A 13,444-nucleotide genomic window follows, 5' to 3' on the forward strand; every position below is an offset into this window, starting at 1 on the left:
AGCTACCCTTTACACAGAAGTTCATCACATCTTTGCTTTCTTGAGGGTCACACCATAGTCTCTTCCCCAGTTGGCTTCTGGCTTGCACCTACCATCTTTCTTGTGTGGGGAATCATGTCCTGTCCCTTCAGCCCAGGATTCAGATCTGTGATCCTCCTCCAGACCACCTAGTATGACTGAATTCATCCCAAGATCAGCACTGCTGCTCCCTCTGCAGGGGCAGTGAGGGTCAAGCGAGGGCCACACAGCTTTCAAACAGCAGCACCAAACCTGGGACGTCAGCAGGTCTGATGGTTCTTTGCTCCCAAGTGAAATTTTGCTGTATTTCTCATTGTCTCTTGATGTGACCAAGAGTTATCTTCCCTGCCATGTTCTTCCAAGTCCCATTATGACTGAACCACGCTGCTTTCCCAAACAGCTCAAACCAAGACGCTCATTTTCACCCTGCTTAAGGGAAGCTTCTCCACACTACTTACCGGCCTGGAAATCTTCACACATTTCCCTATCTCATCCTGTAATCTTGGCCTGCCATGCTCCCAAATAGACAGATAATTTTAAAAGGGGCGCTTCAAATACTCAAAGTGCCTGCAGGATTTCACACACCTCTGTTATTGCTGTGCTCCCAGCAGCTCACGTCTGTGAGCAGTTTGTCTGGTTGGTTTCAGCCAGGTTGTCTGCTTCGGTCTCACTTCTCTTATTCCTGGGGGGCAAGCCTGGGAGAAGTGTGCCAGCATGTCTAATGAGTGCTGCTGTGCTTGTGTCTGGAGGCTTGTCACTCACAGCCCACAGGCAGCATGCCCAGGTGTAAATTAACCTGTTCCCTGCCTGCCTCACACCTGCCATATCAGCATTGCTCAGAGAACTCTGCCAGTGTTCAACAATCACACCACACTAATGGGACAAGATCTGCAGGGAAAGCCAAGGCATTTTATCTGGCTGCCTTCCCTCAGCCTCATTTGAAGGCTTGTTAGAGAGAGAGCACAGACTGTTGCATGTCAAAACACACCTCAACAGCTGTGGGAGCTGAGCAACCACTCACTTCTCTGGAGGGAGAAACCACTATAGTGAAAGGATGGAGATGTCACCCATTGCAGCATCCTACCCTCTATGTTCACCTCTGTGTACAGATACTGCCTTCAAGTGGGGCTGGGACAACCAGCCAGAGCTGGAATCACCCCACATACCTGCTAAGTATCGGCTTCATGTTACTCACAGCCTGGTTGTATGAAAACCATTTGGGAGTACACATTCCCTGTTACCTATCACTGCTTTTCAGACAAAATGATTCAGGCATATCCAGGCGTAACTAAGTTGAAGAAAGTGTTGTGGTGTGCAAAAGATCTAAATAACATTCATTTTCCACCTTTTGAGTACTTTGAAAATACCCTGAAGGTATTTTACACACATGTAATGCACATAAACACACCTGGTAGAGCTGCACTCATTTCCTGACACGGAAATAGAAACCACTGTACACAAACACACACAACACCTCTCCCTTCCACTTCCAACACACTTGCTATATGGTACCCTGCCTTTAGCCTTGTGTAGCCTGACCAATTAAATATAGACTTTTCAAAGGTCCCCAGACAAAAGAGATGTGTCTGCTCAGCCCAGTAAGAAAGCACAACCCTGCCTAGCCCCCAGGCTTTTGTGTACAGAGGCACTCAGGCAGGCACTCCAGTGCTGTATTGTTGTACTCACACTGCACGTTGAGCTGCACCAGGGCTTCCCGGGGTCTGATGTTAAATCCATTGTACCTGGCTGTCTGACACCTATAGGTCCCACTCATTTCTCGGCTCACATTCTCCAGGTGCAGCTTCCCATCGTATGTTTCCATTGTCATTGTCCCTGAAGGCATGGGGGTTTCCTTATCTACCCGGGACCAGATGATGGGTGGCTTTGGCTTTCCTCGAACCTCGCACTGCAGCTCAGCCCTAGAGCCTTCCCGCACAGTGATGGTGGACTGACCCTTAGGGACACTGATTGTTGGTGGCACTAAAAGAGAGACAAGAAGGGAATAATTTAACACTGGGTTTTCAGCAAGTAAGGAATAGTCTTGAGATGCTTCTGATGGAATCACACCAACAGCCTTGAACTCCAAAGGTTTCTGCTTGACACACTGCATTCCTTCTATGAACATACTGTCCATGCAAATTATCCTGCAGGGTCTGGAGCTTCAGGGTACCAAGGAGGATTCCAGCCTTTCCAATAGTGTGTCCCAATATCAATGCCAAGGTCCAGTTGTATTGGGGCAGACTCCAGGCTCTCATCCCTCTGTTTGCAAAATGCTATCCAGCTGTAGGGATAGCATCAAGGAACACCAAAGACAAAAGCCTCTTTGATCCATTTCTCAATTTCTGGTCAGTGAATTTTTCAAGTGGAATTGCAGTCTTTTGGCCAAAATTACAAGTCATATCTGCTGAGGTATGTAGGCAACTTATCCAGGTCAGATCAAAACCAAGACTTAAAGGATAAGTGCTTGTAGATCCCATCTCCAGCTTTCTCAGAGGTCCAAGATCCCTGTTTATTCCTAAACCACAGCAAAGAGTCAGCTCTTTTTAAGTGTCTTTGCATATTTTACTTTTATTATTTATTTTGTTTTTTATTGGTGAATGCACTGTGAATTTCTCACACCGATAAACCTCTGGCTTATCTGAGTGACAGGTGGGTCCCAGCAACAATCACCCCTGGCATCCCTTTGAGGTTGGGAAGAGCTCACCCAGCAGAACTGTGGTTGAGCTGAGGCTAGAACTGGAGGCACAGTAACACTCAAAAGAAATATCCAGCTATCAACTGACAACCAAAACTTTGCTGATAAACAACGCTTAAAAGAACTCCAGTTAATACAGGGTACAGAGATGCCAGTGAGAAGAGGTTGGCTGTTCACATCCCCAATTCCACCAAGAACCCAGGAAGGGGATTTGTGCTAAACCACATGTAATATTGACAATTTATTTGTGCTAGACTTTAGAGTCAACAGTTCAGCTGAGGTAAATATGGTCACAATCTTTTCTGAAAGCTCCTTTTTCAGTCCTGCCTGCTGACAGTGGCAACATTTGGATTGACACTTCCATAACTGCAAAGGCCATGTACTTCGTTTCCATTTAAATCAAAATATAGGACTACAGAAGCTGTAACAAGCTGGTCTGACCAACATTAGCTCAATTCAGCTCCAGCAAAGGAGAGTGTGCTATGGTAATTGTACATGTTACAGCCTGCAGCTCTTTATGAACAAATTTAGGATGGATCCAGCCTAATCTCCCTCTGCAGTGACCTCCCTATGCAACATAGAGGTCACATTTTCAATTTGCACGTCTCCGTGGGCTGGGGAATCTCATCACACCCTGTCCTGCAAGGTGTGAAAGGACGGCAGCACTTTCAGTGCTAACGCTGCCAGCAGCCGCTCACCTGGTGAGCAGCAATTTTCTCCACAGGTAAAGTTGTAAATTGCATTTGAAGATTTTTTTTTTTTAATTAAAGATATCACCTTGGACCTGCTTGGTGGAGGCAACCACTTTGATGAGCTCAGGCTTTGCTCAGTGGGGAAACATGGAGCCACTGCTGCTGTCCTCTTGTTCTGATCCTGCAGAGCAAGGTGTTTTATATGGGAATCACATATTGAAGGTGGCTTGCTGCTGATTGTGGGGATGTTGCATGTTGGACAGCCTTGGCTGCTGCATGGAGGGCTGCTCCAGCAGGGATGGCTGTTTTCATTCTCTGGGAAACAAAGCAGTCCTGCTGGCCCAGGCTGCGAAAGAGAGGCTTCAAAATGCCCCAGGCTGACCTCCTTCCCTTCCTCAGTGGCAGCATCCACACAGGCATATGGGACTCACTCTCCTCCCGACAGGCACAGGGCAACCTGTCACCACAGATACTTCCTTTAAGACAGCAACTAGTTGGTGCTTGGGTCTCCCAGCTCTTCACAGCCTCCCACCCTTGCAGTCTTAAACACAACTGCACTCTGCCATCTAGTGATCTTGGGCAAAAAGAATTGTTCCAGGTGGTATCAGCCATACAAATTTGGGAAAGCCAATTTTGCACCAGGATTGGTGAGTTCCCCCAGTTTTGTTCCCTGTAAGTATAACAGGGTTGGTGTCGGCTGGCATGGAGAGGTCCTACCTTCCATGGCTGTCCACAGAAAGGAATGACCATTCTTTAGTGTTTAGTGGGCCCACAGCACAGTCAGGGCTCAGTCTCCAGGCTGCTAACAAGGACTGGATGCAATCCGATCAGAAGCAGGATGCCCCTAGTATTTCTAATGTGAGACAAGGGCTTCCCAAAGCACCAACAGTAGTTGCAACACTTTTTTCTGGGGAGCTGAAGCAAGCAACATCCAGAATCAAGAGTGAGATCAGCCTGGCCTGTGGATCCAGCACAACCAGGAACTGAGAAGTAACATTCTGTGAAGGTGTGGGTCAAAATCTGTGGGCAGCTCACTTCCCTGAGGAGTCTTCATAAGATTACTAACATAATGCTTCATTGTGCTGCACTTTTGGTCCTGGAAAGGCAGCACAATGACATGGATGTAATGGAGAGCACAGCTGGACCCACCACTTCAGCAGAAACAGAAAGACAGCCCTGAGACTATATTTTAGTCCCCACCATGATAGACAAACATTGACATATTTGTCCAGTCCTTGCTGGGCCATGGGGTGAAGCTCTGACCCTGATTTTAGTGGGGAGGCATTTATAACACTGGCACTCCTATAAAGAGGGCCCCAGACAGACTGCATTTGCAATCCAGCAAACATTAAAAGTCTTCATAGAAATTTTATCTTGGACACAATGCCAAAGAAATGAAAGAGCAGCTTTTTTTCTCTTCTACTCTCTTCTGAGCAAAGGGACACTTGAAATTTGCTGAAATACCACCACTTCTTCCTTCACAGTGTGAAGGTTTGTTTGAACAATCACACTGTAAAGCTGTCTCTGTAGCTGGAGTGCACTTTGGATTTTTCATAGGGAGAAAGCATAAAGGAAGATCTACTTGGTACGCAATACATCTGACAGAGAAGTTGTAACTATTGCCCATCTCCAATCTGAGTCAAGTGCTTGCCTGAGGATGTAAGACCTTTCTCCACTAGCATTCAAGACATGCATGTGAAGTTCTTCAAAAAAGCTAGAGGCATGGGGCTCTAGAGGAGTGGGGCAGTCAGTGATGCCAAACTCATCTCTGGGGTCCCCACCTGCCAGAGAGAGGCTCACCTGTCTCTGAGGAAATGTTCACCTCCACACTGAGGTCAGGAATGGGTGCTCCCTGGAAGGTAGCCACACACAGGTAGGTGCCATAGTCACTGAATCTCAGGTCAATAATCTCCAAGCTGCAGGTCACAGGTGGGAGCTCAGGGTCATTGCGGGTGATGAGCAACCGGTCTGAGAACCTGGCTGGTTTTCCGTTCTTGTACCATGAATAGACAACCTTCTCCTGGGGGACGGCATCTACATGGCATGAGAGCTTCAAGTCCTGGCCTAACTGGATGGTCTCACTCTCTTTGATCACATCAGGAGTGATTTGGAATGTGGCATTCTTCATGGCTGAGATGAACAGAAGTGCAAAACTGGTTAGGGATATTGAAGTATCTTGCATGGGACAGGAAAACTGTTCTTTGCTCCTCAGGAAGGCAACATTTCCATGCAAAATCTGCCCAAAGACTTCTCCCACTCATGTTCTCACAAAATGTCCCAAGGGCCTCACATCTGGCAGTCTGGGATCATCCAATTCAGGATAATGCTACAGCCCAGGATGAAGCTGCAGGCAATGCTAGCACAGCCGTTGGTCTGGGAGAAGAGAAACTAGCACAGGCACTTCTCCAGAATATTAATTACTACTAAATATCACATTCACCCTCAGCTGTACAAGAACCGCCAGGAGGAATGCAATTCCCCTACTCCCTGAAAACACATTCTCAGAAGAAAAGCAGCAACTTACACCGCACCAGCAGGTTCACAGTCTTCTTTGCCGGGTTCCCCACATTGTTGATAGCCGTGCAGTTGTAGTAGCCCGAGTCCTCCACACGGATCCTCCAGATGGTGAGGTTGCCTCCTTGCACGAGGCTGTTGGGAGGCATTGGGCCGGGAGAGTGGGACCATGCCACTTCTGGCTGTGGGTCACCACCTGTCAGAGAGCACTGCATAGTGATGTTGTCACCAGGGTTGACCACCAGAGTCTCATTGACAGACAGCTTCAGAGCAGGTGGGGCTGGAAAAGCACAAAGAGGGACACTTCAGAGGCTGAGAAAGACCCATCCACTTGCCTGTGCACAGCTTCATACTTGTATGATTTGTTCTTGTCTATGGCTGGTTTGAGTAGGGACAGCTGGAAAGATCTATGAATTGATTACAAATATGAGGTGTTTGTGAACTTAAAGAATGATCATTATCATGTCTTTGAATGAGAACACTACTCTTTTATGACTAGGAAACAGAGCAGGCAGGACCTCACACTGCCCTAGAAAACACTCTACCAGTAGTGCTTAGGACTGGGGCACAAAGCAGCTATGACATTTTAACAGTGCTTAGTGCAGGTTCTCTATGGCTTTAGGATGCAGGTCAGAAGAAAAGCCCGATAAATCCATTCTGCATGTATAGGGGTGGCAAACAGGAAACATTTGGCAGTGAAAATCCAAACTCTGACATTTCAGGCCATTGAACAACTGCAGCACTTGTTCAATATGACAAGCATAAGGGCAATGGAAACCCTTGTAGCCTTGCTGGAGAAGTGAAGGAGAAAGGATAGCCTCAAAGGAGCCTGCTTGAACCCAACCATGCTTGTGCTCAGGGACAGCTGGCATTAAACAACTCCTCTCATTCTGAGTTTCCATCCCAAGAAGCAAGCTTTAGGGAAGGTCTATCATTAAAAAAAAGCTGTCCTCAGCCATCCCATGATACGCGTCTCTATCTCTCACACCCAACTAGACATCTTTGAGAGGCAAAGGCTTTTTCAAGCAGATAGTCCTTGCAACTCGGAGACTGATAGGGAGGACCAGGACCTGTCTGCACCTTAACAGACCATTAACAGCAGCTCTGAACCTGTTCTTAATCTCCTTCACCTCCTAGGGTGTTTAATATGCTTTTCTGTACACCTGAGTGCTATCACAATCAGAGCAACTATCCTTCATATTCAGTTGAGCCGAGACTGGTTCAAAGTGTCTAGACAACCTCTCCTTTAAATGTCCTGGTACCTGTTTTTTGGTTTTATTTTATTTCTGTACCCTTTTCACTACAGCACCTTCCAGGAACTGATCCAAAATCCTTCCCCTTGTATTCTCCATTCCATTCCATGAAAAGTCTTTCAAAGCCTCTATGAGCACTACTGACTCCATCCAGACAGAGCTGAGAAAGTAGCAGTCCCCAGCAAAAAAGCAGAGTATGTTTTAAATAACAGCCATAATAATGCAAAATAAGACATTGTTCCATATTCATGAAGCCTGATTTAACAGCATCATTATTTCTGCTTTTTCTCTCCCTGGACACTGTGTTAATGAGCTACGCTGGATTTGTGTTGGATCTCTGAATTACAGCCCGTACAAACAAGGCAAGGAGGACTCTCCTCTCCTCAGCACTGGTGCCATAATTTAGTAGCACAACTACTGATGGGATATTGCTTTGGTGTACTGAATATAATATCTTCCCTGGCCACTGCACATGCTATTTGTGTCAGAGGTGGCCAGCTATGCCTAAGGAAGAAGGTGGCTCTTCTGCTACCTGCAGTGGCCATTTTGAGGCCAGTGTGGGAGCCTTTGAATTTTGGGAGGCCACAGCCTGCACTCAAAGAGACTTTGTCAGGTCTCTTTGCAGGAGTCTTGTAAATAGTGTGCAAGGGTTAATGCTTATTAAATAACAAATGAAGGATTTGCACATCCTCACCAAGCTCCAGATGGTTTCATGAGATAGTATGAACCCAGAAATGCAAAAGCTCAATTCACTGTGATTGGGCAGGACACATTCCTGTCATTAACTCAGTGTAGCTGACCTCAGATAGTTGTTTCTGCCCTCAGACATTGAACTGGTCTCAGGTTCACAGTGCACAAACTGGCAGATGCAGCATCTTGCCTGGGAATCTCCATCCCTCCCTGTCAGAGACCGAGAAAGCCTGAGACCAGCCCATGTCCAGAGAGAAGGTGTCAGAGTTGGGGAGCACAAACCAGAGATCCTGCAGGCTCTGGTTAAGACTTAGGGCTCTTGCAGATTTAGGGTTGGATATGCAAATATCTGACCCACACCCATCTTGCCCCACTCTGGGCAAGGTAACAGGTTAAAAAGGTGACGTGCTGGTACAAGCACTGCGTGAAGGCAGGCTGTGCGTGCATGCGTGAATGAGGCTGGGAAAATGCAAATCTGCCACCTGCCACAGCACCAGGAAACAAGCTCCCATGACACGCACCAAAATGGAGCCTTGGCTGTGGCAGCCTGCATGGGTTACCACACCTCATTCCCACTTACATCATCAGACAGAGCTTAACAGACTGCATACATTGTTATGCAGGAGATGATTCTCATTTATTTGTAACCTGTGGCAATTCGTTTTGTTCTTGGCTCAGAAAACCTGCTGGTGGAGTCTGCTGAGCAGTGAGGGGACCATTAAAAACAAAGAATAACTTTCAATTCCCTTTGAAATCTAATTTGCTGCAGTAAAACTGCAGAATTAACCAGCTGGACTGCTTAATTTTGCAGAAGTTGAGGAAGGGGGAAAAGTCAGGCTGATCCTGCTGGAGTGGGAGATGTCAGCATGGTGCTGAGCTGGTCCTGTGGCTCTGTGGACCCAACCTGCTGCTCTGGAGCCAGGCAACAGCTGCCGAACAGAGAGGGAGCAGGGACATCTTCCCACTAAGGTAGCAGACAAAGAACCCATTCCGGGCTGCAAGGCCCAAGTTGCTAAACAGAGCTTGTGAGAAGTCCATCTCCTAACCAAAGACTGTGATCTGCCCAAGGGACACTGAGGACCCAGCTGAGGAACAGCACAGGAGCTGAGGAGATTCCCCTGGCCTGGCCTGACCTGTCCCACCAATTCACCTCAAGGTCTGTCGTGCCTGGACTATAAATATTTAAGAGAGAGAAATTTCCAAGCATTTTAGCACCCTTTGGGCCCTTCTCAGTTGTAAAGGCAAAGGCATCCTGAGTGAAGCTGCTCAGGATTCTGGGCACAGACAGGTCTAGATAAACTGTGAAAGTACAAGAGCAAGGGGAACAGAAAAGACCTAGGGAAAATAGGAGAGAATTATAGAATTTAATTTAAACATTTCCTCACCTATGCACAATACTACCTATAGGGCAAGCAAGCCATATAATATTTCAAGTTAAATATAGCCATACTATTTAAGACCAACCCTGCTCACACTGCAATGCCAGCTTCATTTTCCCTGCCAACTTTTAATGCAATTTGCTAAGAACATGTTTTCCATGGCACCTTAGAGCTTGTAGTGCCAGGCTCCACTGTAACTCTGTATAAATATGCATTTATAATTAAAAAACAGGAGAAAAACGCCCTCAATAGATGTGCTCAAGAAGCTGGTGTAAATTGAGACATATAGCTGACTTGTCATCAAGCACAACCTGAAAATATATTTTTCCCATTCACTTGGTACAGGGGCTGGATTGAAATGAGGAGTATTTTCCCTGTGCTTGGGCTGGCAGGGGGAGTGGACATAAAGAGAAATTTGATTTTCTAACTCTTCAAAATTAAATGTACACAGGGAAGAAGAGCTGTATAAGATCCGTTTCTTCATCATGAACAGAAGATAGGTTTTTAAAGGGAATATATCAACATTTGCTACACTCTTATCCTGAGAGAAATTCAGCTAATAGGGTGAGTTGTTCAAGACATGTTAAGAAATCTTACTGCAAAGAGAATACTTTTTTGTGACATTAGCTATAATTCACTTTCTTTAGCTCATTATTTTTCTTCTTTCTACATAAAATGAGGCAACTATTGTTCTGAACATTGGAACTCAACTCAGACCAATAAACATAATTTACACAGTATCAATAGTATCCTGTCAACAGTTAACAACATCAAAAAAAGTTCTGTTTCCACTCCACAAAGGTGACACAAGAGATGCAAACTGCTTTGTGTTACATTAGAGAGGTGAATAATTCAAACAGCTACAATGCCTTTCTCTCTGATCATGGAATACCCTAGGGCTGGAAATAATTTCCTGACATTTACTTATTATTTGCAAATATTCAACACACATGGGAGCTTTACAGGTGGGGATTTTTATTGTGTGTGTGGTTTTGGTTTGGGTTTTTTTAATGGACATGTTGCAATCAAGTCCTTGCCAGTATTTCATACATGACACTCAGTTATCATTCATTTATTGCACGTCAAGCAAGAGGCACCAAAGCGAATCTGCTCACAACTGGAGGTGCCTTCAAGCACTGCCAGGATAAATATGAGTTTAAAATTTATTTATTGGGAAGGCACTGGAGATGTATGGTTTCCACAAACTCTGTTACCAGGAGAGCCCGTTACCTGGGAGGTGCCTATAGCACAGCCTGGCAAAATAGGCTGGAGTCACACATGGATGAATTATTTGTAAGAACTCCTGCAGCACTCTAGACTGTAGCAAATCTATTTTTAAAGTCACTTAGAATTATAAATAAATAAAACAGTGTATGAATTAGAAACTACATAGTGCCTCAACACCTACATATAGTCTGTTTTAATGATCTCATGGCAGGCCTAGCCACACACAGTGCTACAAGAAACTAGAGCAGCCTTGGCCATAAGATTTCCATGTGAAGGATCTGTAATCCCAGCAGTGATGTAAATAAGGTCGAGGTGCTGCAGGCCCTGGACAGAGTTCTGTGTTATCCTCATGGAGAAGAATGGAGGTTGAGGAGGTGAAGGGTCAGAGGGCTGGGGGGACCCATCCTGTCCCCTCTTACCTGTGGTGTTTGTGAGCTGGAATGTGACGGATTTGTCAGGGATACTGCAGACATTGCGGACAGACACCTGGCATGTGTAGCTGGCGTAATCCTGAGGTCGAAGGTTCTTCAGCTTCAGGACTTTGGTTTCACCCTGGGATTTGGGAAAAACAGGGGCAAGAAAAGACACAGGTGTCCAAAGCACAGATCATCATTCCAAGCCCATATCCTGTCCCAAAGTTTACAGATTATCAGCAGCTCCCATGAAAACCTTAGGGAACTGTAGAGATTTCAAGCCTCCCACAGCTCTGTGTTAAGGAGACACAAAATGTTTGTAGCGGTCATTTCACCTCCAGGGTTTCACAAAACACCCAGCAACTGACTGACATGACTTGAAAGCACTGCCAAACAGGTCTGGGCATGATTTCTCGTCAACTAGTGCCAGAAACATCTTGTAGAACATAACAGACCTTAACCATCTCAGAACAGACCCTGAGATCTAACTCTGAGATGTCAGTAGGAACCCACAGGAAGTCACTGGGGATGCAACACTGCCAAACCAAAGTAAATCAGCGCAGATTGAGGCACTAATACTGGCCTAAATACGACAAGTTCAACAGTTATGCTCTAGAAATCTGCAGTACAGGAGGAAAAAAAATTCAGATAAATACTCAGAGAACTTCCAGAACTTTCTGACCCCCCTTCTCCAGATCTCATTTATGCTGATGTAAATCCAGAGTGGCTGCAGAGACTTTGATAGCCTTTTCTCATTCTAAGGTAACGAATACAATCACTGCCTGCACTCCATTAGCTACTGGCTTGTTTTAGAAACAGAATCAAGTTGTTACATTAACGACAGATGTGTTCTGTAGACTTTTATTTATGGAATGTAGAAAGCGCTGAGAATTATCCTATGGTTTGCACACCCTGCAACTCATATGTCTTCTGCTGACAGCTTGTTGCTGCTGTTCTCCTTGAGTTTTTCTAAATCTCTTCTGGAGAAACCATTCCATAACTGCCTGCAAGTATGAGGAGGTGTCAGCATGACAAATCCTCCTGAGGACAACATCAGGGGACTGGACAATGAGCTCAGGAATGCTAATATGCAGAGAACAAGGATGTGGAGTGAGTTTATTAGAATGATAAAACCTAGGTCACTGATAACCCAAGAGAGTCCTGTCCCCTGAGAATTGTTGCTATGCCACACAAATTATGGCATATGCATGTCATCTACATCCTTACAGGGTCATATGTATCTCCTGTTTATTGATTAGTGAATTTAGGTATATTGGGTATAAACCATATACCTAAAGTAAGTGAGTGTAAGTTAGTTTTAAAAAGCTTAAACAGTGAAATCTTCACCTTGTTTTTAATGTAAAAGCCTATTCAAACCTGACACTGACAGAGATTCATCTCCAAGACAACACTGCAAGTACCCTTCACACCAGTGAAGGGTACTTTTTTAAACATTCCAGCCAGATTTTTCCCTTCCAACAGTGCTGCAGAAGTGTCTTTTTGTTAACTTCAACTCTTACCAACCCGAACTTACAGGCTTATGCTGGTGTTAAGGAGAGGACTGCAAGGGCATGCCTGTCTGAGCACAGCAGTCCCAACACCCTCTTTCAGAGCTGGGAATGACCCATCATGTGAGGAGCATTGCCTAACGGGAGCTGTAGCACGCTGGGTCATTTAAACATTAATGCTGCAACATGGTGAATTTTTGCCAGGTGCCTTATTTAGCTAGAGAAAATATCCCACATCCTAAGACATCCTCTCATTAGGCAATATCTCCTATTAATTACACTGAGCCTAGTGAAAACTGGAAGAGCCCATGGTGACTTCCTCCAAGGCCAGGGATGTTCTAGCTGGGAGACACAGCACACAGACAAAGCTGTCTTCAGGACCAAACAGCAGCGCTGACCTACAGTGTTTCTGCAAATCTGCCACAAACCTGCAGCTCTCTCCCCCCTCCTCATCCCCCTGAATATTTCCATTTGGATGCCCATTTCCATGACCTATGGAGATGGCGTGTTTCAATAAAATATGAACATGACTACATTAACTTAAAGGTTGCCTGGGGCATTGCTCAGAAATCAAACTCAGCCAGAATGTGCTCTGGGCCCAGCTTTGGGAATGCAGGAAGGTGCTTGGGATGAGAAAGGAGCCCTGGGGAGCTGCCCTTTCAGCTGTCCCTTCCCACCCATCCCTGCCATGTGCTCCCTAGCAGCCCTGCTGGAAGTACTGGGGCTGATTAGCATCTAAAGGACATTTAGCTCCTGAGCTCAGCTTAGGGTAACATGCCCAGAGTGCCCTGGCAAAAAAAAATTTCCTTCCATCTCCCATTGCATTGGCCAACTAATTAGTGTGAAGAAAGTGGTGTTTATAGGGGAAACCTGTTGTGCAGGGCAAGTCCAATACAGGCAAGCAGGAGATGGAGAAAAGACATGGACACCTTGTCCCAAGACAAGTCAGGAAGTGCCCAGGTATTGGGCTCCCCATTACTTGTGGCCATTAGAAAAGCTCATGGATCCCACAGCAACGCCTGCCATTTGCTTACACTGCTAAGCAGGAAGCCCCT

The 13,444-nt window shown here is 45.7% G+C and overlaps 1 protein-coding gene across 4 annotated transcripts in view; it reads right to left on the reverse strand.

The window, feature by feature from the left end:
- Positions 1 to 13,444, reverse strand: part of MDGA1 (MAM domain containing glycosylphosphatidylinositol anchor 1) — a 156,665-nt gene that overhangs the window by 88,061 nt on the left and 55,160 nt on the right. For all 4 annotated transcript variants that reach the window (XM_072927299.1, XM_030268620.4, XM_072927297.1 and 1 more), the window contains 4 exons: positions 10,888 to 11,020; positions 5,930 to 6,199; positions 5,206 to 5,535; positions 1,705 to 1,998 (listed from right to left, as the gene is read on the reverse strand). In XM_072927299.1, coding sequence (XP_072783400.1) covers positions 1,705 to 1,998; positions 5,206 to 5,535; positions 5,930 to 6,199; positions 10,888 to 11,020 — 1,027 coding nt within the window. The remainder of the gene's footprint in view (positions 1 to 1,704; positions 1,999 to 5,205; positions 5,536 to 5,929; positions 6,200 to 10,887; positions 11,021 to 13,444) is intronic.

This window comes from Taeniopygia guttata, chromosome 3 (assembly GCF_048771995.1).
Source record: "Taeniopygia guttata chromosome 3, bTaeGut7.mat, whole genome shotgun sequence".
Lineage (NCBI taxonomy): Eukaryota > Metazoa > Chordata > Aves > Passeriformes > Estrildidae > Taeniopygia > Taeniopygia guttata.